The 26809-nt window shown below is 45.1% G+C and overlaps 1 protein-coding gene across 2 annotated transcripts in view; it reads left to right on the forward strand.

The window, feature by feature from the left end:
- The first annotated feature begins 293 nt into the window (after nt 1-293).
- Nucleotides 294-26809, forward strand: part of PRKCB (protein kinase C beta) — a 437527-nt gene continuing 411011 nt past the window's right edge. For both annotated transcript variants that reach the window (XM_075564623.1, XM_075564622.1), the window contains exons 1-2: nt 294-466; nt 1383-1414. In XM_075564623.1, the coding sequence (XP_075420738.1) occupies nt 294-466; nt 1383-1414 (205 nt within the window). The remainder of the gene's footprint in view (nt 467-1382; nt 1415-26809) is intronic.

Here is a 26809-nt window from a genome sequence, read left to right on the forward strand (position 1 = left end):
GCAGCTGGTGGTGCGGGGCGGGGCCTGGCATCAATGCAGATGAGGGGGCGGGCCCACCTCGGGGCCCCGCCTCCCTCCTCCGCAGCTGGGGGCCAGCGGTGCCAAGCGCAGCTGGACGAGCGGCAGCAGCTGGGCGAGTGACAGCCCGGGCTCCGCACGCCGGCCGCCCGAGCCGGCGCAGGGAAGCGCCCGCGCCCCGGCGGCAGCCGCGCCGCCTCCTCCTCCCGCTCCGCGGGCCCGCCGCTCCGGCCCGCCGGCCGGCCCCTCTCGGGTTCCCGCTCCCCGCGCTCAAGATGGCTGACCCGGCTGCGGGGCCGCCGCCGAGCGAGGGCGAGGAGAGCACGGTGCGCTTCGCCCGCAAGGGCGCCCTCCGGCAGAAGAACGTGCACGAGGTGAAGAACCACAAATTCACCGCCCGCTTCTTCAAGCAGCCCACCTTCTGCAGCCACTGCACCGACTTCATCTGGTGAGAGCGCCCCCGAGGGCAGCGCGCCGAGCGGGGGACCCTCTCGGTGCCCCGCGGGGCCCCGCGCGCCCGGAGCCCGCTCCGCGCTGCCCGGGGCACTGCCCGGGGGCGCCCCGCTCCGTGTCCCCAGACCCTGCACCGTGCGTTGCCTCCAGCTCGCGCGTCGCGCGGAGTCCCGGGTAGCGCCGCGGGCGCGTTCCCTCCACCTGGCCGCGAGCGCGGGGCGCCTGGCCCTCCGGGGGAGAGCAGCGCCCCGGAGGGGGCCCTGTCGCCTGGGTTGCCCTCTCTCTCCGCCTCCTTCCTTCCGGGCGGGAGGCGCCCTCACCCTCACCCCTTTTCCGGGGGCAGCGCCCCCGGCGTCCTCTGCCCAGCGCTTGCGGGCATGGGGCATCGTTGTCCTCCCTCAGGGTCTCGGGCAGCGCCTAGGGCAGGCTCTCTTTGATGGCACCTCCCTGGGGGGCTGGAGTGTCTTCACCTGGCACTGCGGACCCTCTTCTCTCCTGTCCATCCTTTCTTGCTTCCCGATCCCCCCGGGTCCATCACGCCAGGGGCTCCCCCTCTGGGGGGGGGGGCGTCTTGATCGCCGCTCTGTTCCCACAGGTCCTGGGTGGGGGGGGCAACCCGTGGGTAGGTCCCTTTTTTTCTCTACACTCCCACCCGGATGGAAAGGCGCCCTCCCCCAACGCGATGGTCACAATCTAGTCTTCTCTGTCCCGGGGTGAGGGGAGGTGGAGGTTACCAAGGAACCACCTATGTGCCCCCAAAGGCGGAAGCCTGGGGCGGGGTGGGGGTGGGGGTGGCACTCAACTGCCGCTTGGCCATTGCACCTGGAGTGGAGAGGTAGTGGGGAGGAGGGACTGTAGAGGAACTAGCAGGTAGCTGTGGGCTGCCTGACGGGTTCCTTTTGCCTTTTCAGGGGCTTCGGGAAGCAGGGGTTCCAGTGTCAAGGTAGGTGTACCACAGTGCTCGGGCAGTGGGGCTCTGGCGAGGCCCTTTATGAGAAGAGATGGTGAAAGAGACTTAGCAGAAATGAAGGACTCAGGGAGAGCATGAAAGAACCACTTCTCTTAGCGTGACCTCCCAGGCTAGGAATTCATCCCCATGAAAGGGTCCTTCTAAGGTGTGTGTGTGTGTGTGTGTGTGTGTGTGCGCGTGTGTGCGCGCAGTGATATTCCATCCCAGAAAGATCGGTGGAACTGCAAAGCCCTCAATGCCAAGGAAGTGCTGTCTACTTTTCCTTCCAAGCAATAGAAGTGTGCAAATGGGGCTCCCGAACCTTCCCTGGCATTCCAGTCTTGCTTCTGGAAGGAGTGTCTTCAGACACGATTCCAGGGAGGATTCCTCCGCCCTGATTCCTGCCCCCTCATCTGTTCACTAGCTGTTCTTGTCTCACACAGCAAGGTTCTACCCGCCCCCCCCCCTCGCCCGCCCCAGCTCATAGAGAGCTCTGCAGGTGGCTGCCTGCTCTCCTAATGGTGTCTCCTCTAGATAGCAACTGTGGTCGGTCCCCCGGGCCTCCTTCCTCTCTGCACGAGGCGCTTCCAGATGGGGCGCTTCTCAGATCCTCCTTCCAATTGCCCTGTCTATCTTCTGGGCGGATACGGGAAGGTCTCCAACAGACGGGCTACCTTTGTCCTTGACGCTAACCAGGGCAGCCCACCTTCATAGTGGCGACTTTTGGTTGCAAACGAGTTGTCCATGATCAAATCACTGACAGACTCCTTTCGCCCTTGTTGCTGTTAGTTACTGTGGAGACCAATCCTCTGCACAGCAACCCCCTTTCCACCGCTGTAAACTGCTCCACAGGGTTTGAAGGGCTGTGACATTTTGAGCATTTCACCTCTCTTCCCAGTGACCTCTGGGTGGGTTTGAACAGCTAGCAGTCCAGCAAGCACTTCACTGTACCACTCAACTTTAACCCTTAAGGTGTCGCCAACTGTTTGACTTGTTTATTTATTAAATTTGGATGCCCACATTTTGCAACCGGTGAGTTTCTCAGAAATATTGGAACGTCCACTTTTGCCAGGAGTGGTCCCACTTTCCCGGTGACAGCAGTCCTTTGGAGCTGGAGAGCGAATGATGTTCAAAGACAGGGCCCACATTCACCATTTTGTCCCAGTCAATCCCAACAAGGCCTGCTTCACCCGTTTCTGGTCCCTGCGTGGCCTCTGCTTTGCAACTTTTGCTCTGGAAAGTTCCCCTTCCTTCACCTCCGAACTCCATTCTTGCATCAGTTTGCTGAGTTCGGTGAGAAGCATCTCACTTCTGGGATGCTTCTTAGAGTCCCGGTGTCTCCTGTCGGAGCTGGGTTAAACTCCGGAGAAGAAAATCATTGAGCATTAAAGAGGCTGAGATCAGACTTGGCCCTGAAGGACAGTGCTCTGGTTCCACTTTCACTCACCAGGGAAAACCGGAGTGCTCCCTGGCTAGTGTAGGTGGCATTGTCGAATGGGCAGAATGCCCGGCAGCATGGGCACACTCTTCTCTGAGAGGCCCATGTTCTCTCACCTAAGAGGTAGGCCAGGTCCGGCTCAGTGCGGAGGGAGCCATTGCACACTCACCAGCCTCAGATGGAAGGTTTGGAACAGCTGTGTCATGGAGCATCCCCAAAGGACTCCCCAAATGCCTCTAGGTGACAACAGTTTAAGCCCCAGTATAAGCAGTTTGGCTGGTTGGTGAAAAAAAAAAACTGTGTGACCGGCAAATAATAGACAGTGTCTTGGTGCCAGACTATGTCATTTCTTCTTCAAGGTGGACTTTCGCTTCCATGAATCAGTTTTTGTCTGTGGCTCTTGCTGAGGCCAGGGGTGACTTTTAAAGACTTTTTCACTATTACTGAGAAAGGCACTTTAGAATGACTGATAATGGCATATCTAATGCAGAATTGGGACTCTCTTGATTTGAAAATGACAGGAATTTTCCAGTGTGGCGAGAGAGAACAAAATGAAGGTTTCTAATGAAATATGGCTACTTCACACATAGGAATGCCCATGGGGTGCGGGTGTGGGGTGGGGGGCTCCTCATTTCTTCCTTGTTTGGAGGCACTGTAAGTGATGGTCATCAACAGAAGACAGGCAGATCACTGAGTCTGAAGTCTGGCTCGGAGATTTCTTTGCCATCTCACTTTGCCTCTGTGCTTCAAATTCCCTATCTCTGAGGGGACTTCAACAAGTTTGTGGGGAAAAAATTCTGTCATATTTTAGTTTCATTTCTACCCCTCCCCCTCTCCTGAAAAACTCTCTGAAGCTCCCTCCTGTAAGACGGGGCTGTGAACAGTAAAGAGTTGCCATGAGGCTCACAGTGGTACGAGATAGAAGATGCTTTGGATAGGACAAGCATTCAAAAGTATCAGCTCTTACAATTCCCCCTAAACTCCCCCATGGCAGAGCAGCTGGTATGGGAGAAGACCAGCTCTGCTCTGGAACCAGCTGCCAGGTGAACTTCAGAAATCCAGCTGTGAACATCTGGTCACCCAAAGTCACTACTTCACAGTGTATTCTCTTTGGACTGGAGAGGTCCCTAAGAAGAGGAATGAAGAGTGGGGGTGGGTGGGTGGGACGGCGCAATGGACTGACCTGAAACTGAGCTGCTTGGGGTAGGGATGCCCTGGAAGTGGGGGAGTGCCATCTCTTGCCTCAGAGTTGCCTAGGACTAATTTTGGAATCATAGAAGGCTTCTTTATTAGCTGTTTTTTTGTTTTTCTTTTGCTACTATAAATTTGGTCTGAAAGTATCTATTTAAAATATGATAAACTTTTTTTTTTTTTTAGAAAATACTGAAACCCAAACTCCTTGCCATCAAGTTGATGCCAACTCACAGCGACTATAGCACAGGGTAGAACTGCCCCTGTGAGTGTCCGAGACGGCAACTCTTTACGGGGATAGAAAGCCTCGTTTTTCTCCCAAGGAGTGGCTGGTGGTTTCGAACTGCCAACCTTGCAGATCAAAACCCAACATGTAAACATTACACCACCAGGGATCCTTGAAGAAAAAAAGAGAGAGAATACATAGGTTTTATTATTTAATCTAAGTTAGTAGTCCAGAGGCCAGGGCTCTAGACTCCTTCAACTTTCTGTTCCACCTCCCTAGGGAGGGATCTTTAGCTGATGGTCCACGAGCATGGCTAGAATCCCCAGCCCTCACCTCCTTACTTCAGCTAGGAGGAAGGAGGGCAGGGGCAAAGATGGGCAAAGAACATAGGCTCAGTGCCACTCGCTATCACTTTGGCCTGTCTAGTCTACTGGCTGGAATTTAATTATGCCCAGACTTTGCTGTAAGAGAGACTAGGGACTCCATTTCAAAAGGAGAAAGGCAAGGGAGCTACTGTGCCATTGGGTCGGGGCATGCAGTGCATGATCGTGAGGTGAAGCAGCCTTTCCGAGCTGCCTCCTTGCTTGGCAATGTGCTCGTGGAAACTGGCGGGTGATAGGGCACGGCGCTGGGAGAGGAACGATGAAAAGGCCACAAGCCAGAGGATTTTATGGATTTCTGTGTGCTCCGGGGAGTTTAAGACTGGAGATTTTTATCTTTTGTATTTTAGAGGACAAAAACTCTGACTGCCACACTACTTCTTTTACTTTGTACTCTTTAAAAAAAAAAAAACATTCTGTGAGGTAGCTTAAGAGTACTTCAGTGGATGGAAGAGTGGGACTGAGAATGCATATTGTGAAACTGCATAAATTATGAATTAGGACTGAGTCCCACGGATATGCAAAGTAGACTTCTCTCTGTGGCATTCTTGAGAGACATCTAAACCTTTGTAGCTTCACTGTAAGTAAGACAAGCCTTTAGGGAGAATTAGAGTCTTACTGCGCAAGGTCTTTGCAACTTGACAGAGAAAAAAAAATTTTTTAAAAAGAAAATCACTTCAGGAGAAATAGCCCCAAATGAAGAGAGAGGTCGGAGAGGGTAAGACATGACAAAGATAATAATAATTTATCAATTATAAAGGGTTCATGAGAGAGAAGGGCAGGCAGTGAGGGGAAAAAATGAGGAGATCCTGATACCAAGGGCTCAAGTAGAAGGAAAATGTTTTGAGAATGATGATGGCAACAAATGTACAAATGTGCTTGACACAATGGATGGATGGATGGATGGATGGATGGTGATAAGAGTTGTATGACCCCCCAGTTAAATGATTTAAAAAAAAATAACCCCAAACCAAACCTTACTGTCAAGTCCATTCAGACTGTAGGACTGTGAAAACTGACCCCACAACTTTCTATGACTGTACCTTTTCATGAGAGCAGACAGGCTCATCCCTCTCCTGAGAAGTGGAAGGCGGGTTTTAGCTGGTGACCTTGTGGTTAGCAATCCCACACTTAACCCCTGGCCCCACCAGGTTTCCCTGTCATGGAAATAGGGAGGCAGTCAAATGAGAGGGAGCTTCAAGGTTTTGTGGAAACATTCCATTACCTATTCACTTCATTTTTCCACAGACTTCTCCATGCCCTCTTGTAAAGAGCTTTAGAATTCATAGCATGAGGTTAGATTCAGGCAGCAGTTCGAATCTCTGTCCGTCAGTCCTTCACTGTGGGACCTGTCACTCATCAGCTCATTGGCAATAGTTGTCTCAGCTTCGTGGGGCTATAGTGAGGCGTCGGGGAGCTGATGCGTGAGAAATATGCTCAGCAAGTGTCAGTGACTGTAAGTGAAATGATCACTATTACTGTAGAAAGTTGCATCAAAGGCAGCCAGAATTATTCGAACACTCATTAGATGAGTGTGCCTCTTTTATGTATCAAGGTGGGTTTTCCTCTCAGATCTGTTTCTTCATAGCCCTTTGGATTACACCAGTGAGCGATCAGCTCAGCACCTGGGCCTGGAGAGCCAGGCAGTGTTGGGTTAAACAGCATAGTCTTCCCCCGCCCCTTCCCTCACAAGAAAGCTCTAACCTTGTATGGATTCTCTAGAAAAATCCCAGCACATGAATTTTCTGACTGTGAAGAGCCAGCATTAATGATGATAACGAATCAATCAGTTCTTCCCTTTTATTGGTGTAGATTAGAAAACATATTTTTTTTCACTTTTAATAAGAATAATTCTTAAAATCACCAAAATACTGCTTGATGAACTCAATCCTTACTGTTCTCGTCAACAGCAGCCTAGAGAACATGTTTATTTTAATGTATAGCTGTCACATAGAGATTAGACTAAATACTTCTGTGTGTACTGCAATAAAAAAGGAATTGAAGGGTAATTTCATGCCTCTCATAGTTTTCTCTAAAAATTTATTATATGACATCCTACACTTGAGGTTGAACTTTCCTTATTTTTAAAGATTATTTTTTGGGGACTTACAGCTCTTATAAAAATCCATACATCAGTTGTATCAAGCATATTTGTACGTATATTGCCATCAATGTTTTCTAAACATTTACATTCTATTTGAGCCCTTGGTATCAGCTCCTCCTTTGACACTTCTTCCCTCTCTCACACCCTCATGACCCCTTGATAAATGAAAAATTATTTGAATTTTCATATCTTTTTTCGACCTGTTTCCCTTCCCCCATGGTTTCTTCCCCCCTGAGGTTGAACTTTCTAGGTGAATCAGAAAGAGGGCCACTTGTTGATTTGTAATCTCCAACTCGGGCTGCAAGTCACTCTATCCTTGCTTCTGCTTTTCACATGCCTCTCTTGCCCAAAGAACATGTCAGAGACCTGGCATCCCAACTCTGCTCACCTTTTGGCTTATTCACCATGTGTTCTAGGAGTTTGTGTGTGAATAAAGGGCAAAGACTTTGGACATCTATTGGACGGTTTGGCTCCCCACCTCCTCCCAAAGTGGGATATTTCAGGCCCAATGTCCCAAGGGAAATAAGAATCTTTGGGTGCGTTAACGTTGGATTTTCAGAAGGAGGGCTGATTTGTGGGAGAAAGAGCAAATTCACTTGGTGCTGTGGAGCACCCAGTGAGAGCTTAAAGCTTTGTCACTGGGCAATGTAATGCCTTTCGAAGTAAATATGGTAAATGGGACCTTTGAAAATCTCATTGATATCATACACAGGCTTGTAGAGACTACTTTGAAAAATTATGCAACAGTGAATGGGCTGAAATATAAGAACAAGTGTGAGGATGGTACTGGACCAGGCAGTATTCTATTCCGTTTTATGTAGGGAGCCTCTATGGGTGGAACTGCGTCAATGACTCCTACGACTAAAAACCATAGTGATAGTGCAGGGATTGCCTAGACACAGATACGCAGTGTTCACAGTACGCATGAGTTCATAGGGATTAGGATGTAAGAAAAGATCACTGGTTAACAGCTAAAACTGAGGGTTTGGAAAGAACATATGCAGTGTTGTGTATGGACACTGTTGGAGAGGTTACATAGGAACATGAACATATTCATATACGGTGTTGCTACAGTGAAGTGAGGTTCCTATCTCTTGTTGTCATTGTTGTTAGGTGCCATCGAGTCAGTTCTGACCCACGGTGAGCCTGTTGTGCACAACAGAATGAGGAACTGCACAGCCCTGTACCATCCTTAAAATGATTATTCCTATGCCCAAGTCCCCGGGGTCAGTCCATCTTGTTGAGGGTCTTCCTCCACTTTGCCAAGTATGACATCCTTCTCTAGGGACTGGTCTCACCTGACAATAAGCCCAAAGTCTGTAAGACAAAGTTTTGCCACGCTTACCTTACAGGAGATTCATACTAAGGAATTTATGTTCAGTTTTGCATCTTCTGTCGTCCAGTGATTCCATTTTACTTCCTTGTCCTCCAAATGTGCTATCTCTTTCTGAAATTGTATTCTCAGTCTTCAGGATTTCTATTTGCTACTTTTGTATGATTTGTAAATTTTCATTCATTTTATCTGTTTGTTCTTGTAGTGTTTTCCTGAATTATTCTATAGTTTGGTCTGGATTTCCTTGATTTGTCTATGATCATTTTTGGTTCTCCCCTACCTTGATCTCTTTCTTAATCTGCTGAATGGCCCTAGATATTGTTATTTGAATTCCTTATGAGGTGGTTCCATTGCTATTTCTTCTTCCCAAAGTCCTTTGATTTGGTTTTCTTGAGCCACCTTGTACTATTTGTGTGTGTGTGTATGTGTGTGGTTTGCAGTTGTTTGTCGTCTCTGAGACTTTGCGGTGTTGTTACATTTATTTGTTGATTGCCTTCTTGCTTTGCTTCTGCTGTGCAAATCTCAGGGGTGGCAAGCTGCTGTGCTTGATCCATCAGATCTCTCTGTAGGCCACCAGTGAGTGGACTGACTGCACTGGGGAGGTCGGCCAGATGGAACACCAGTCAGGGGAGGGGTAGAGAGGGGGCCATTACGGGCTCCTGGGTGGGTGAGAGTGGGAGTGGGGTTGTATTTATGGCCCCTGAGAGCATGTAAAGGGAAGAGCCCATTTGTCTTGTTGGTCACTGGTCTGGTTGTTTGAGTGTTTCTGGTTATCTGCTCCTTGCCCTGACTCAGTGCAGGGGAGAAGTGAGGCATTTACCCAGCCTCCAGTGTTTCCAGCTGCCACTGCCCAGGTCCTGTCCACTGCATGGGCATGTGGAGAGAGCCTGTGTGGTGGGTGGCAGCCTGGAAATGATCAGGAACCACGACCGGTGAGTGTTTCATTCCTGTTGACTCGTTCCCTCCCTGGGCTGTCATTTCCTCCGTCTCTGGAGTGGTGGCCTGCTTTCCTGCACTTACTTTCCTTAGGTCTAGATTGTCTTCAGCTCCCTTTGCTTCACTCCAGTTTGGCCGATACCATACACTGGCGCGTGGGGAGGGAAGGGGGAGGATTCCTTGAAATTACCTTCCTATGACTCAGATTGGCCAGGCTGCGCTAGGTTGACTGTGACAGGACCTTCCCTCTGCATATCTCCCTATTCACAGCGTTTGCTGATTTCATTGGGTCTACTTCATCTTTTTGTATGAAGCTCCGAGTTCTAGGATTACCCCCTCTCTCTGTTTCACTTCGTCATTGGGGACTTTGCTGTGGAGGAAAGGTATGGAGCATCTAGCTAGAGCACCGTTTTCACTCTGTCATAGGACGGAGGCCATTGCAGTGAATCTTGCATGGGAAAAGGGAGAAACTGAGTTATTATGTAGTCGATGCCTTCACAGGCTCGGTTGCTTAGCATCTTTTAGCATTTGATCCTGTATCACTGTCCTTTAGCGTCATACATCAGATCTCCTTATTGGAAGTTTGTGGTAGTCTATAGATAGAATATTGGCCTTTTTATGGAATAAACAATTTCCACAGTGCTTACATATGGCATTTGGAGGTGTGACGGCTGCTTGAAAATCTTGGAGGAAATCCAACCATCTACCACACTTATCCATTTAGCTACCCAGCCATCTATTTTTTCCCATGTATTCATCCATCCTTTCCCCAATCCTTCCAGAACAACGGCGATTACAATGGAGAGCTTTGCTGTGATGGGGCTCGCTTCCTGGTGGGGGTTGACGAGCGATTCTACAAACCACTGCACAAGCATTTAATTTCATATCGGTAACTACTTTGAAGGAAACGTGCAGGGTAGTATGACAATGTACATAATAGGAAGTTCTTTAAGGTTGGGAGTGGGAGCAGGAGACTCTTTGGTCTGAAAATTACATAAAATGTCCCAGTCACTGGGATAATTGGCGAATGCCCGAGTTGTCTCAAGGGCTCAGCTCACATCTGTATTGAGAAACTTCCTGTCCTGGGTAAAGGCCCACAAGGAGGTCCTCTTTCTGTGACATTCTACAGAGCAGCTCGGAGCCTTGATGTGTGCCATGGCTGTAATGTAGTAAGACACGTGTATGTGGGAATGAGATCGCTACTTCAAGGTACCTTCTCTCAGTTTCACAGAGAACTTCATATCAGTTTGAGGTGGCTCTTCTACAACAGAGCGCATCAGACAAGGTCAGAGATAGTGTAATTATGAGACAATAGATTGAGGATAAAAGAGAATTCAAAGTCTTTTAGTAAGAGGCATGCGTGAGCGGAAAGCCAGTCTCTAGGGATCCGTGGTTACGTCCATTCCCTCGGAGTACCCTCCATTACCCTGGGTCCATGCCTGATCTTTTCAATCAATTCATTCCCTCGAGCGAAGGAGTGCTTTCCCGTGTGGGGGAGGTCACTTGCAGGACTTGTACAATAAGCATCAATGGACCACACTTTGAGGAAAAATGCTTTGTCAATTCTTTCCCCTTTTCTCTGATTTCTTAACAAGCCCTGATTTCATCAAGGAGAAAGTCTCAGTTTTGTGCTAACCTGTCTTAACATAAGTCTGGGCACTTAGTAAGCATCCACTGAGTATTATAAAGGAACGACAAGGAATTATGAGAACAAGGATAAGCTTTGCCTGTAAGCCAAGTTTTTAATTTCACCACATGCTAAGCCTGCTTCTGTTCTTCCTGTGGACTTGATTTTGTATTGGCTGGTCTTTCTTAGTAGCGGAAAAGGGAGTTCAGGGGCTTGCTAGACATGTTTGATGTGGGGAGTCAAGGGTGGGGAAGGCAGTTTGATGTAGACCGTTGAAAGGCACAGCATCAACAGGGTCTGGAAGACATGATAATGTTTATTCAGAAGTGCTCACCTTTTACTCATTACCATCAATGTGTTTGTTTTGCTGATGTTTCATTCTTTTTGCCCAATCTGTGTGCGTCTCCCGAGTTTCTCTTTGCTTGGCTCCCATGCAGAGAGTTGCTTCACTGACTCAGAAGGGAACTCAAATCCAGACCGGTTGACTCTGATTCCCTCCATTTGAGTCTTGATATTTACAAAGTAGACCCAAATGAACTGGTTCAGGAGATGCGGCATCAACTTGCTGTTAGGTGTCATTGAGTTGGCTCCGATTCACAGTGATTCTGTGTACAACAAAAGAAATGGTGCCCGGCTCCTAGCCAGCCAACCATTGTTCCCGGGTGTTGTAGTTATTGGAGCAGTGCAGTTCCTTGAGAATCTTTCTCCTTTTCCTTATTCTTTACCAAGCCCAATATCCTTCTCTGGGGATTGGTCCTTCCTGATACCAGCTGGAACACTGGAAACGGAACATAATTAAAGAAAGATGTTGTCACACTATGAAAAGAAAATGTTGCCAGCGTCACCGGATCATTTGTCTAGAAATTGTCGAATGGAAACCTAATTTACTGAGTAAACGTTCACCAGAAACACAATAGCATTTTACATAAAGTGATGCAGTATTACAAGTCAACCAGGACCACCTGTTTAGAGGGCCCCTTGAGCTCTTCCTTTCTTCTGATCCCGAGACTAGGTGAAGGTTGTGCCTGGGTCTTTGAAGAGGAGGAAGACACTGCCCTGGGTCTGGAAGAGCCTCTTGGCCATTGGAGTGGAGAACAGCACAGGGCCAGTTCGTTCAAGTACATGATGGAAAGCGCTCCTGCTCCTTGGAGGGGTGGGGAAGATTCCACAGAGGAGGTGACATTTGGGGAACAGTCTTCCAGGAGGAGTAGGAGTTCCCAGATTGACAAGGGGGTGGCAGTGGGGGAGGATGTTTCAGGCAGAGGATGCCTAAGCTGAGACATGAGGGAGAACAGGGCTCACACGGAACAGGAAGGAGGGTGTGTTGTCAGAAGAGTCACACGTCAGATGGGAGGCTGTGGCCTTTGTGAAGGCCGTGCACCGGACTAGGAAGTGGGGCTTGTCGTCGTTTTTAAAGCAAGATGTGTGTGGGTGAATGAAATGGCCAGATTTTTTCGAGAAGCAGGAGATGGGCTTTGAAATTGTAGTTGCCGTGACTCAGATCCTGAAATCCTAGGCCTGTGGGAATGGAGGTCAGGTAGGGGAAGCTGTGAAATGAATGAGCATGGCAGTGACCGGGACCCATTCCCACAGCACCCCGGAGCTGCTTGCTGGTGTTCGCATCCGAGGGAGACGTTCGAATATTTGTGTCAGTCATATTGTTGATTGTTCTATTTCGGGGGGTGGTTACTAGGTTATTTTTGTGGTTCTAATAATAGGGCTATCTCTCTTTATTGCATCTTTCGGCACTGAGAGCCGTAGAAATGATTTTTCCTCTGAAAGGAATCCCCCCACTTTCTTCCTCCCTCTCTGCTGGTGTCACTTATCTGGTGGTACGTGTTTATGGAGCACATGCTCCATGCAGTGATGACTGTATGTGTTGGGGACAGAAAGGCATTGGTTCAAATCTTCACACGTGCTCTGTGTGACCTTGAGCAAGTTACTTGACCTCTTAGAGCTTCCCTTCCTCCTTCATGGGTAAAAGGAAATAATCAGAGTACCGAGTTCATTGGGTGTGTTCCAAGTGTTTCCTTAGCGTCTGACCCTGCACTTAATACATAGGGGTTATGTAGATTATTCCTAGGGCTGGGCACAGCAGGAAGGTCCTTGTCTTTACTGAGTCTCTTATCTTGCTGTGGACACAAAATACATGTTCCTGAATGAGAAGACAGAGCAAGAATGGATGTACTTATGTCTGTAGTCAAAACCTGTAAGTGCGGCATAAAAGGGGGTGATAGAAGTGATTAGTTGAAGTCAACCCCCCCCTCTCATGAAATAAATAAAGAAAGAAATTCTATGCTATGGAGTCAATTTTTATGTAGAGCCACTTTATCTGGTTCCCAAAGCAGTAATCTTTGCACACTGCTGCTACATCTCTCTCTGGCAGAGCAGCGGGGGAGTTCCAACCAACCACCTTTAGGCTGGCAGCCAAGCACTTAACTACAGTGTCACCCGAGTTCCTATATCTGGGGCTGGAGCGATTGATTTTAACTTGGATGAGGGTCGTGCTTTCTTTTAAAATTCTTGCATCCCAAATAATAATAATTTATAAATTATCAAGGGTTTGTGAGGGAGGATGGGTGGGGAGGGAGGGGAAATAATGAGGAGCTGTTACCAAGGGCTCAAGTAGAAAGCAAATGTCTAGAGAATGATGATGGCAGCAAATGTACAAATGTGCTTGACACAATGGATGGATGGATGGATTGTCATAAGAGTTGTACGAGTCACCAATGAAATGATTTAAAGAAAATCTTTCTGGTTCAAGTACAGCTTGAATTTGTGGGAAGTCTAAGAAAGACAAGTTGATATCTGTGCTGGCCCATCTGCTGAGCTGCTTTGAAAAGATATTGAGGGCATTTCAACTCGCATGGAAGTCTGTCCATCGCACACTATAAAATTAAAAATTTCCCCCCACTTGTTGGGTAGAATGTATATGTGCTCTTTGGGGTTAAAGGAGAAGCAGGCAGGTGTGTGGGCCAAGTAGAGGGTGAAGTTTGTGGGGGTGCTTGCTGTCTTGTGGGGATGGTGATTTTTAGGTGCCATTGAGTGTCTCCCTCCTTTCCCAAATCGTGAGGGTAATTCTCAAGGGTTTAGGTAATACTGCGAGTGAAACATTTGAATTATCAAGCTTTTTTTTTTTTTTTTTTGGTTTTTGGTGGAGAGCAAATTGATGACCGGAGTCCAAGTATGAATTCAGACAACCAGGGTTGGCATTTAGCATGGGAAGGGACCTCTTTATTTGAGTTGAAAGACCGTCTCTTTGAGATTCACTTTCTAGTGTTCCTGGGATCATGTCTACAGTACTTGTTCTTGTTGTTGTTAGATGCCATCAAGTAGGTTCTGACTCAGTGACCATATGTACAACAGAATGACATACTACCTGTTATGTCCGGTGCCCATGATGTTTAAGCCCAAAGGGCTTCCTCTTTTTCACTGATCCTCCACTTTACCAAGCATGGTGTCCTTTTCCAAGGACTAGTCTATCCCTATGACATGTCCAAAATATATAACACAAAGTCTCGCGATACTGGGCTCCATGGAGCATTCCAGCAGTACTTCTTCCAAGACAGATTTGTTGGTTCTTTTGGTAGTCCACGGTACTGCCAATATTCTCCTTCAGCACCACAATTCAAACACATCAATTATTCCTTGGCCTTCTTTATTCAATGTCCTATTTTCACATGCACATTAGGCATTGAAAATAACCATGGCTTGGATCAGGCACACTTTAATCCTTGAAGCAACATCCTTGCTTTTCAATACTTTAAAAGAGATCTTATGCAGCAACTTTACCTAATGCAGTGCGTTGTTTGATCTCTTGACTGCTCTTTCCATAAGAATTGATTGTAGAGTCAAGGAAGATGAAAGCCTTAACAACTTCAATGTTTTCTCCATTATCATGATGTTACCTATCGGTCCAGTTGTGAGGATTTTAGTTTTCCTGATATTGAGTTCCTGATCTTCATCAGCAACTGCTTGCAGTCTTCCTCACGTTCAGCAAGCAAGGTTGTGTCCTCTACACATTGCAGGTTGTTAATAAGTCTTCCTCTAATTGCTGTTCCCCCTGTACCTACTAACCCCATATGCGGCATATAATATATGCTCAATTAATGTGTATTACATGAATGGATGGTATCACTGAGAAATGACTGAAGAGAGATGTCGTCTGACTTTGGTTCTGGTACTAGTTTTGCTATATCTTGATCTGTGATGTCTTGGAAGTGATCTTGATCACTTACTCATTTACAAGCTCTAATTATTTTTGCTTGAACCTCCACATTTTGCATTCATTACAGTCTGTTGGGAAGTGAATTGTCAGAAGTGTGTGAATGACTTGGCTTTAATTTGGGTGGAGCCTAAGGTTTTGCCATGTTCACCCTTCAAGATCAACGATTGCTTTGTTGTCTTTGGTTTGTTCGTCATAGATCCCGGTGGACAGGAGTGAAAGACTTTGTTTAAAGAGAACATAAAATCGATGCTATAAAAAGCCTATCAGCAGTAGAGAGATAATTCAATTGGTGTAGCTATTAATTATATAATAATTTAGGCATGTATCATTATGTAATATTTAATTAACACACACAACAAAATAGTATACAACAATGAGAATGGACCAATGGTAACTATTTACAGCATAGATGACTCTCACAGCTGAAGAAGCTCACAGTGAAAGAAGCTCACTTCAAAGAGTTCATTCTGCATAATCCCAAGGGATTATAATCATTACTGATAGAGATTAAGGTGGTGATGATGCTTGGTGGCAATGGAGAGGAACTGAGAGGGTGTATCATGGGGTCTACTATATGCACCTAGACCTCTCTTGGAGGTTCACTTCAAACTACACTTCTCAGACTGTCTAAACCCATGGGAGGTTGTTGTTGTTAATGATTTAGTTACAGGCGAGAGTGTTCTGTTTATTATCCTGGGTGTTGGCTGCACGGATGTGTTTAGATTAGGAAAATTCATTGAGCTGTAGACTTTGGTCCATTTTCTGTTCTGTATAATATCACACCCACATGTAGAAAAGCACCAAGTCTTAAATTTCTGAGGCTGAATCCGAGAAATGTTAGTTGAGATGTTTTCAGTTTTATGCACAGAAGTCAAATCCATGCGGGAGACAGGCACCTTCTGGAGCCACCCATTGAGAGATGGTGCCATTTGCCTACTTGGAGGGGACATCTGTTTCTCCTTTCAATGTTGCCCATCGGTTGCAAACTGTAGCACAAGGAAGCCAGGGCATTCGGATACATTTCCCTTCCGATGATTTAGCTCTGTTCATCTCGGGAAACCTTGAGCTCCTCAGCAATTTTTTAGGGCTCAATATTATAAAATTCTGTTCATTAAGGTAATTGTGAGGATCCATCACAGCCTCTGAGACAGAGAAGCCTTGACATCTCTGTGGCCTCCCAGTCAGTGCAAGAGATCCTGATCGGTCAGCCAGCCTTTCCCACAGTCATGTGGGGCCCCGGGTTCCTCCATCGGTGACTCTGCCTTCATCTATGACCTAATTGTTTTCTCCATTTGACTGATAGACCATGAGAAAGCTTACTCATTTCACAATCCCTTCAGCCTGGAAGGGACACCTACCACTTCTCATTTTGTGTGTGTGTGTGTGTGTGTGTGTGTCTCCAGAATGCAGACATAGGCCACTCCAACTGTAGAAGAGGCTGGGGCATAGGGACAAACTCATGGTTTCAGTAAAGTTAACAAACCTAGCTTCATTCTCACAACCCGTGACTTCTGTTTTCTCAGAGATGATGTTTACAGTTTTATTTCTCACTTCATTCTGGTAGATCTGAGACATGAAACTTTAGATCTCTTTATCTTATCAGGCAGACTAAAGCATGTGTGGGGAGGTGAACAAGGTCTCTTTGTGTGAGGGAAATAAAGAAGCACTACTCTTGTTTTTAGATAGGAGAACAATCTGATTCTTGCCAGAATTTCCAGTTTTGAATTCAGTTGGAATCCTGGTCTTTTCTGGTTTGAGTGGACATTTATCATAGGTAAGAGAGGAATCACCCAGTTAATTGTCTTCCTTTGCTCTTTTGTCATCTCTTCTATGGAAGTGTCCTCTGGTGCTTCCACCCCAGTGATTTATGTACTCATATAATAGATCAACTATATATCAACATTTCAAAACCCATGCCATCTAGTCAAATATAACTCATAGAGACCCTATAGGACAGAGTAACCGGTCATAGAGTTTTTGAGGATGCAAATCTTCATGGAAGCAGACTGCTACATCTTTCTCCTGTGGAGCTGGTGGCCTGCCACACAGTTAATAGTAAAGCACATACTTAATCACTGCTCCATCAAACTCAAGGGAAAGCAACAACAAACACCAAAACCACTCACTGCCATCAATTCAGATTCAGATCCATTCTTTACATCTTGTTAGATGCCGCCGAGTTGGCTCGAACTCATGTTGTTAGGTGCCATCAAGTCAGTTCTGTCCCGCAGCGACCTTATACACAACAGAATGAAACACCGCCTGGTCCTGTGCCATCCTCACCATTGTTGCTATATTTAAGCCCATTCATCGCAGCCATGGTGTCAATCCATCTCATTGAGGACCTTCCTCTTTGCTACGCCTCTGCTCTACCAAACAGGATGCCCTTCTCTAGGGACTGGTCTCTCCTGACAACATGGCCAAAGTATGTAATATGAAGCCTCGCCATGCTTGCCTCTAAGAAACATTCTGGCTGTCCTTCTTCCAAGACAGTTGGTTCTGACTCAGTGACCCTATATTCAACAGAGCGCAACACTTCCTGGTGCTGCACCAGTGTCACAATTGTTGCCATGTTGGAACACATTGTTGCAGCCACTGTATCCATCGTTTTGTTTAAAGCAGTGGCTTTCAACCTGTGGGTCACGCCTCTTTGGGGGAGTCGAACAACCCTTTCACAGGGGTTGCCTAAGACCATTGGAAAAGAAATATTTCCCATGGTCTTGGGAACCGAGACACCACTCATCTATCTGTCTCCAGGCGGCTCCGCCCACATGCAGGTACCCCCACATAGGAGTACCTGGCGTGAAGATTGTTACCCATACGACACCATGCTTCAAGACAAATTTCATTTATTCGTCATTAGAAATAAATATTTCACAATATATAATTACATATTGTTTTTGTGATTAATCACTGTGCTTTAATTATATTCAATTTGTAACAGTGAAAATACATCCTGCATATCAGATATTTACATGATGATTCATCACAGTAGCAAAATGACAGTGATGAAGTAGCAACGAAAATAATTTTATGGTTGGGGGGTTACCACAACATGAGGAACTATGTTAAAGGGTCACGGCATTAGGAAGGGTGGAGAACCACTGGTTTAAAAGCTTCCTCTTTTTCGAGGATCCTCTGTCTTACCAAGCCTGATGCCATTCTCCAGGGTCTGCTTCCTTTTGATATCTTGTCCAAGGTGAGTGAATTGGAATCTTTCCATTATTCATTCTAAGGAGCAGAAAGTTCTGGCTGTGTACATCAAAGTAAAATGAAATAGATAACTTCAATATTTTCTCTGTTTTTCATGATCTGGCTTATTGAGTTACTTGTGAGAATTTTGGTTTTCTTGACAGTGAGGTGTTACCTGGACTGAAGGCTGTGATTTTTGAATTCATCAATAGGTATTTCAAGTCCTTTTTGATATAAGCGAGCAAGGTTGTGCTATCTACAAGTCACAAATTTGTTTTGTTTTGTTTTGACTTAATCTCTTCACAAGTTGTTAACGAGTCCTCTTCCAACCTTCTGCGCTTGGTGTTCTTCTTCATAGAATTCTCTTCCTTAGATTATTGGCTAAGCACACAGATTGACTAAGTATGGTGAAAGTATGCAACTCCAATGTACTCCTTTACTCATTTTATAGCAAGCAATATCACCTTATTCCGTTCAAACAAATGCTTCTTGGTCTATGAGTTTTTGCATGAGCACGATTGGGTACTCTAGAATCCTCATTCTTCATAACATTAGCATATTTGTTATAATCTGCACAGTTGAGTGCCTTTGTGTACTCAACAAGAAACATGTAAGCAGGTTTATGGCATTTTCTGCTTTTATCTAAGATCTGTTTGGCACCAATAATGACATCCCTTGTACCATGCCTTCTTCTGAACGTCCCTTGACCTTTTGGCAGTTCCCTGTCGATATACTCCTGCAACTGTTTTTGAATGATCTTCAGCATAATTTTACTTGTGTAAATCTTTACAGAAGCAGACCAAAATTTTTTTTCTCCTGTGGGCACCTTTCTATGGAATGGGCACAGGGCACAGGATCTTCCCCAGTTGGCTGGCTAGGTAGCTGTTTTCCCAATTTCTTAGCATAGGCAAGCAACTTCGTCCAGCATGGCATCCCTTTGTTGAAGCATTCTAATGGATATTCCACCAATTCTTGGAGTCTTGTTTTGGGCCAATGTCTTTTGAGTAGCTCAGACTTCTTTCTTCAATGTCCTCAGGGCTTGTTCATATGGTACCTACCCAAATTGTTGAATGCCGACCCATTCTGTTTTTTGGGGGTACTCTGTGCATTCCCGTAATCTTCCCTTGATGTTTCCTGCGTCATTTAGTATCTTGCCCAGAGAAACCTTCATTATTTCAACTTGACGTTGGACTCTTTTCTTGAGTTCTGTTAAATCGAGAAATGTTAAGTGTGTTCTTCACTTTTGATTGTCCAGCTCTAGGCATTTGGACATCTCATTATGAGACTTTCCTTGGTTTTCTGATGCTGCTCTTTGAAGTCTTCTGTTCAGCTCTCTTACTTTATCTTTTCTTTCATTCCCTTTAGCTTCTATATGTTCAATAACCAGTTTCAGAGTCTCTTGTGACATCCATTAGCCTCTCTTACCTGTCTTTTAAAATGATCTATTTCTTTCTTCATGTGTAATACGCTTGATGTGATCTCACAGCTTGTCTGGTTTCTGGTCATTACTGTCCAATGTGCCAAATCTATTCTTGAGATGGTCTCCAAATTCAGGTGCATTTTACCCAAGGTTGTGTTTTGGCTGTTGCAGAATTATTATTTTTTTTCCAGCTTCAACCTGAATTTTCCGATGAGCATTTGATGGTCTGTTTTTCAGTTGGTTCCTGGCCATGTTCTTAATTATGATATTGAGCTTCTCTATCTTTTCTTTCCAAAGAAGTAGTCGTTCTGCTTCTTGTGTATTCCTTCCCGTGAGGTACATATCTATAGTCATGATTTAAGTTGTTGGAAAAAAGGTTGTTTTGCAAAATTCTGCTAAGCAAAGTTTACCATTATTTTTTTTCAGCAGGCCATATTTTCCAGCTATTGATCTTACTTTATTTGTAATGCATGCATTCTAGTCACCAATACTTACCAATGCATCTTGGTTGCAAATTTCAGATCAATTTCAGACAGCAAAAGTTGGTAACATTCTTCCATGTCTTCATTTTTGGCGTAACTGGTTAATACAGCATTAATTAAGTGGGCCTCGGGATATGGAACCCTGAAAGAAGAGGGCACTGGACTGATGGATTATAATTTGTCTTTCTCTCCTCGCTATTTAACAGAGACATTCATTTACTCTGAGTCAACATTCCTGTTAGATTTAGGAATATTTGCATGGTCTCTCTCTCTCTCTTAACATCTGTACAAGATAGAAAGGATAGACAATCCCATGGAGGCAGCAATGGACTGACAGTTCTGTGGGGAGAATGGGAGTGGCGGAGGCAGGGGTGAGTGGTGAATCAATAATGGCAGGGAGAGGGGACTAGTAAGGGTTTTAAAATTGATGGTGAGGAGTGTGTAGCTTTTCTGGTCATGTTTGATCAATCAAATAGTATTTGTCTGGGTAGACCAGAGAAACAAATCCATAGACACTCATGTGTATAAGAAAGAGCTTTTTTACATAAGAGCAGTTGAATATTGAGAAAACCTCCCAACCCAGTCCAGATTAAGTCCATAGATCCAAATTAGCCCATATGTCTGATACCAATCTATAAATGCCTCTTCAGACACATGAAACACATGCAGTGACACTGAATGCAGGATGATCACTGGACAGTGGGTGGGAAGTCTTGTGGATCAAGTGGTGTTGTAAGCATCTCAGCACTGACAGGGATCTCTATGTGACTTCTCCAGCTCCAGAGCCTCTCTCTATGTGTCTTGCAGGGAGTGAGCCAGGAGTGAGTGTGTGTGTGTGTGTGTGTGTGTGTGTGTGTGTGTGAGGGAGAGAGAGAGAGAGAGAGAGAGAGAGAGAGAGAGAGAGAGAGATTGTCTCCTGCCTCCAAGGAGGAAATACAGGAGTTCCCAGAATCCTCAGGAGAAGGCCATGCCCACACAGAGGTCTGATTGGCTATATCCTGATTGGCAGGCTAGACTCCACCCCTACACTTTTAATCCTCAAATTGACATCAGATTATGTAACTACCACAGTATCTGAGAGGAATTACTGAGAAGTGAATGATGGGTAAACATGATAGTGGGGCAGGAAGAAAGAAAAAATTAAAAGAGGAAAGAAAAAGAAAATAAATAGGTAGATATGTAAATATATAAATATAGATGTATTTGTTTATATATATGTAAATACAACAAAGAAACAGATAGACTTTGGGTCTCTACTTAAATCTTACCTAAGTACAAGGACGATTTGTTCCAATACTGTGGCCCTGTATGATACTCACCTTCCCAACATGGTTGTTGAAGACAAAAAAGGTGCATTAGCAAAATGTGGTGAAGAAAGCTGGTTGTTAATAGCCTGGCTTTTAATAGCCTGGCTATTAAAAGATATAGCATCTGGGGTCTTAAAGCTTGTAGTTAAACAAGTGATTGAACTGTAATGTCATGATATCTGTAAGAGCTCCCAATAAAGTAATTATAACCCCTCCCCCCATAGACAGCTATGTTAACTGATCTTTCTTACAGACATGTGGATGTTATCCTATCACAGTATAGTACTTCAAGATAGATTTTCAGGTATTATTTTTGAAGATGAATATCATGCCACTCAAGTTTAATATGCCGTTCCGGGCATAGTAGACCAAAAAATTGTCCAAAACAAACTAGCCAATTCCATTCCATGTTGGCTTATTAAAAATTCTTTTTGTGTTTTGGGTGAACATTCACTGAGCAAATTTGTTTTCCATTGAAACATTTATTCAACTTTTGTTATGGGATGTTAAGTGATAAACTCCTCAATATAACAGTTCTCTTCCCACTTGCTCCCTGGGTTTCCGGTTTCTCTATTTTTTACTTTAAGAAATCATTTTATTGGGACTCTTACAGATATTAGAACAACCCATAAATCATTTATATGAAGCAGACTTGTACAGATGCTGCCGTCATCATTTCAACACATTATCTTTCTTCGTGTGCCCTTTGATAGCAGCGTCCCTCTTTCTCTTTATTTCCGGCCCCTTCAGGTCATCTGAGTTTTGTTTTTGGACAAAGTCTCTCTTGATCTTCTATGGTTGATTATTCTGAAGAGTACATTCCTCACAAATGCTACTGTTCTTTATTGGGCTGTCTATTGTGTGATTACAGTGTGATCCCTGAGGGTTGGTTTAGGTCCAGGTTACAAAGGTGTCTAAGGACCACAGTCTTGGGAGTACCACCAGTCTCTGGAAGACCTATAAATCTTTATAATTTTGTTCTATATAGTGTTCTCATTGTATGTTGGACCTTATATGGTTCCGATTAGAGGACCCTTGGTGTAATACTAGGTTATGACTTGGGCTGCTAACAACAACATCAGAAGTTTGAACCCACTAGGTGCTTATTGGGAGAAAGACGAGGCTTGCTTTTCCTACAAAGATTTACAGGAACAGTTCTACCCTGTCCATAGGGTCACTAGTGGTCAGAATTGAGTCAATGGCAGTGAAATTTTGTTTGTGATCCTGGTTAGGGTGTTGGTAGTGGTGGTCGGGCACCACCTAGTGTTTCTGGTCTCAGGGTAGTAGAAGCTGTAATCTGTATGATCCATTAGTTCTTTGGACTAATTGTTTCTTTGAGTCTTTAATCTTTGTCACTCATCTTTCCTCCAAATGGGGAGAGAACTCTGCATCCTCAATAGATAGCATGGAGGGTGCTGCACATCTGACCTCCTCTGGCTTCCTTATTGCCATGAGGCAGAGATTAGACATGTCTCCATGGGTCATCCTTCTCTAAATATTTTGACACCAGCTGTTTCTCCCATGGCTCTCTACTTCTATCTTGGGTTCCACAATTCATTGCAATGGCCACACAGAACTCACAGACAGTACTGTCAATTAAAGGAGGGTATTAGGGACATTAATAGGTTACCACAAGTCAGGATCAGCAAACAGTAAGGATAGTCATTGGTCCAGAAAGTCTCACCCTGGTCCTCAGTCTCTCAGCCACATAGTGGCCTTTGATTCCATGGGTTATGAACCAGCCCACCTGTCACTCTCACAGTCCTATCATCTCTCTCTGGTCAGATGAGAAGGTACCCCATAGTCTTGGCGCTAAGCCTCAGTACCATAGTATCTGGTGCATCTGGTCTTGGGCAGCCTCCTCCAGACAGAGATTTTGGAGATTCTCTTCCAAGGTTCTCAAAGTTTCTTACTTTCCTGCAGCTCCTCCATATAGCCAGGGGGATGGTAACAAAATCTGACCAATCCCCTCTATTAGTGTTACACACACTCCCAGTCATTTGGTGGGAGTTACAGAACCTTGGGTAGAAAAGCCATATTAAGAAATTTCACTCCACCACAGCATCTTAGATGGCTCCTTGCAAACTTTTAAGACTCTCGTCACTGCTTACTACAGTAGGATGCAGATCATTGTCTTTGTGAACTGTGTTATGGTCATTGCTTTAGCTGTCCTCCTTGCTTGTGGTCCCTGAGCTTCAGTCCAGTGACTTAATTCTCACAATTTGTTTGATTATGGCTAAGAAGTTTTCATGTGTTTCTCGCTGCTTATTGCATACCCACATGCGTATTTGGGTTTGGCAGAGAGTCTTTCTACACATATATTTGCATGCGCAGTAAACACATGTGCAGTAGATGTTTGCCGCTCTTCTTCCTCATTTTAAGCTGTGCCAGGGCAGCTAATGAAGCTTTTGAGGAGGCATCTCTTTGAAAGTCATACTTTGAGTGACTCCCAACCTGAGTGTTTCCTGTTCTGGCACTACAGGGGGGCTTCAAACAGTTGTGGCAAAACTTCATTCTTTCTTAATTCAAAGTTTTCATGAGATAAAAAAACAACAAAACAAAAGCCTTCCTTATATATCAGCTAATGTTCCACTGCTAATCATAAGGTCTTGACCTGGCTAATTCATTATGATTCTTCTCCTGGTCTGGGTTAGTCTAGAAGGTCTGCCCAACTTGTCAACCATGGGCAATCCTGCTGGTATTTGAAATAGCAGTGACATAGCTTCCAGCATCCCATTAAATTGTAGTAGCTTAAAATAATAACGGTTTTATTTGGCTCTTGTTTGGGGATCAATTCTCTGGGCTAGGCTCAGCTAGTTGGTCATTCTGTTTATGTGAGGTTTTCCTGTTCTTGGCAGGGCTCACTCTCATGTCTGTTTGGGACTTCAACTAAGATCCCTTGGACACCTGGGGCCTTTCTTCCTACTAAGCCTCCAAATCAAACTCACTGCCATCGGGCGGATACCAACTCATAGAGAGACCCTATAGGACAAGGTGTAAGTGCCCCTCTGAGTTTCTGAGATTGTCATGGTTTACGGGAGTAGAAAACCCTTTCTCCTGCGGAGTGGTGTGGTTTTAAACTCTAGACCTTGCTGTTAGCAGCCCAACGTGTAACCGCTATGCCACCTAGCAGGCTGACTCACTTGAGCTTGGTCACAGAATGATGATGGATTGCCAGTGTGAGAACAGATAGTGAAAGTGCTCTTGAGGGCTGGGTTCTGAACATACACAGCGTCCTCCAATGGGGCAAGGGAGAAGATGGAAAGGATGCACCATGGTGTCTGCAACATGCTTCCAGGTCCCTTCGTTGATTTCAAACTATACCCTCTGGTGGGGCTTTATCATTGGTCCCGTCAAAGAATGGGCTTAGTTACTATGTAGAGTCATAGCCCATATCTTACCAGAACTGGAACACCATTGACAGAAAGTCCACCATTGACAGAACGTGGAGGGTCATGAGAATGACTTACCCGGTGAATGGCTCCGGCCATGAAATACATCATCACCCCTCCCCTCTACTTCCCTGATGTCTGAGAGAACCTGAGTTCCGACCTTGTACTGTTTTGAGTGACCTTCTGGTTGGCCTTGATTCATAGCACATTTATGTGTCACAGAATGACATATTACCCAGTCTCATGTCATCTTCATGATCATTGATGTTTGAATCCAGTGTTGTAGCTGTCGATTTACTTCATCTAGGGTTTCCCTCATGTTTGGTGGCCGTCTGCTTCACCAAACACGAGGCCAGTCTTTTACTAGTGACTGGTCTTTTCTCATAACCTGTCCAGAGGAAAGTAGCAGAAGTCACACCATCCTCACTTCTAAGGATCGCTTTACATGTATGTCTTCTATGACTGATTAGCTTTTTCTTTTGACAGTCAGTGGAGTCGTCGATATTCTTCGCCAACACAGAGATTCATGTGTGTGGGTTCTTCCTCTGTTTTCCTTTGGTATTGTCCGGATTTTGCATGCAGATGAGGTAATTTTAAAAAGTCATGGTCTGGGGTCAGGCAGGCTTGAGTCATCCAAGTGGCCTTTTGCTTTCTCAAACTTGAAAGAGGACTTTTGGAACACATTTACCCAGTGCAGTATGCTCTTTGACCTCTTGCCCGCTGCTTCCACAGATGCTGACAATTGATCCAAGTGAAACGAAATCCCTGACAACTTCCAGTTTTCTTCATTTATCTTGAGTGATATTGCTCATTGATCCTGTTGTGAGGATTTGGGTTTCTCAATTGTCAGCCAGAATCCAGACCGAAGGCTGTATGTAGTCTTTGACACGGACACTATATTGCCCTTCCACTCCGGGAAGAGTTTTCTTGAATTCTTCTAGATGTGTGTTCTTAAGCTCATGGAAGGGTTGTGGAATCACTTTAGAAAATCATGATCAGCATTAAAAAAATAGAATCTAAAACATTGGAGTTCATCACACTCAGGAAAGGTTAACTATTGGTTCATGAAACTTCCAGGTATGGATAAAACTGGGTTAAAAAATAAAATATGTTTCTTATGGTGGGTAATGATTGACAAGGCTCGAAAATCATTGTAAACAGTAAAGGCAGTAGGCACTAGAGGTTCATGAAAGTGATCCTGGATGGTTTATTTTTTTTAAGGAATAAGTACATTATTCTGAATTCTTTATAATTAGAAGTTTTATCAATGATTATTATGATAATCATCTTTGAACTTTAACATATCATAGACAGAAATTATGTTTTCCAAATAATGTTTCAGGTACAGTATGAAGTCTTTCTTTCAACTTTCTTAACGGGATTGTTGGTTTCGATGCAACTCTCTGTCCTGACCTGTGTGGAGTGCCTGAGAACTTGTGTAGAGCTGGCTGAGAGATGGCCCTCTCCTGCTGAGAGGAGGAGCGGGGGTGATGTGGGTTGAGAAAAAAGTTTTCATGAGCAGAATCCGCACAGAGGGAGGAGGAGGTGTGTAGGGGCTGTACAGAGCTGATAGAAGGTGAGGGAACAGTGTACCAGCAGGGAGGTGGGCTGAACCCCCAAGGCGGGACTCTGCTGAGAACAGCCTCTGGCTGGGTCTTTCAAAGGTGAGGCTTCAGTGTGTGTTTGTATTGTCTGGTGTCCTGGATTGGTGTGGGCACAAATGGCAACTGGCTTTATTCTGTTTTTCTTCTGTCCATCTCTGATTTGGGGCCCAAGGGTAGTAGAGAAGACAGAGCACTCCAGATGAGATAAAAAGTCAAGTCCAGGGAAAATATGGAATCGAGGCTAGGCCCATCCCTGCTGGTGGTGGTGTACCCCTTGAAGTCCCTAGCCAGTCCTTAAAAAGTACCAATAACTCATTGCTGGTGAGTCAGTTCTAACTTATAGTGACCCTACAGGACTGAGCAAAACCATGCCCCATAGGGCTTCTAAGGTTGTAATCTTTACCAAAGCTAACTGCTACATCTTTGTCCCACAGAGCAACTGGTAGATTTGAACTACTGACCTTTCAGTTAGCAGCCTGGTGCTTAACTTCTGTACTTCTGGGCTCATTTACAATCCTTTTGAGGGCTA

This window comes from Tenrec ecaudatus, chromosome 12, assembly GCF_050624435.1.
Source record: "Tenrec ecaudatus isolate mTenEca1 chromosome 12, mTenEca1.hap1, whole genome shotgun sequence".
Lineage (NCBI taxonomy): Eukaryota > Metazoa > Chordata > Mammalia > Afrosoricida > Tenrecidae > Tenrec > Tenrec ecaudatus.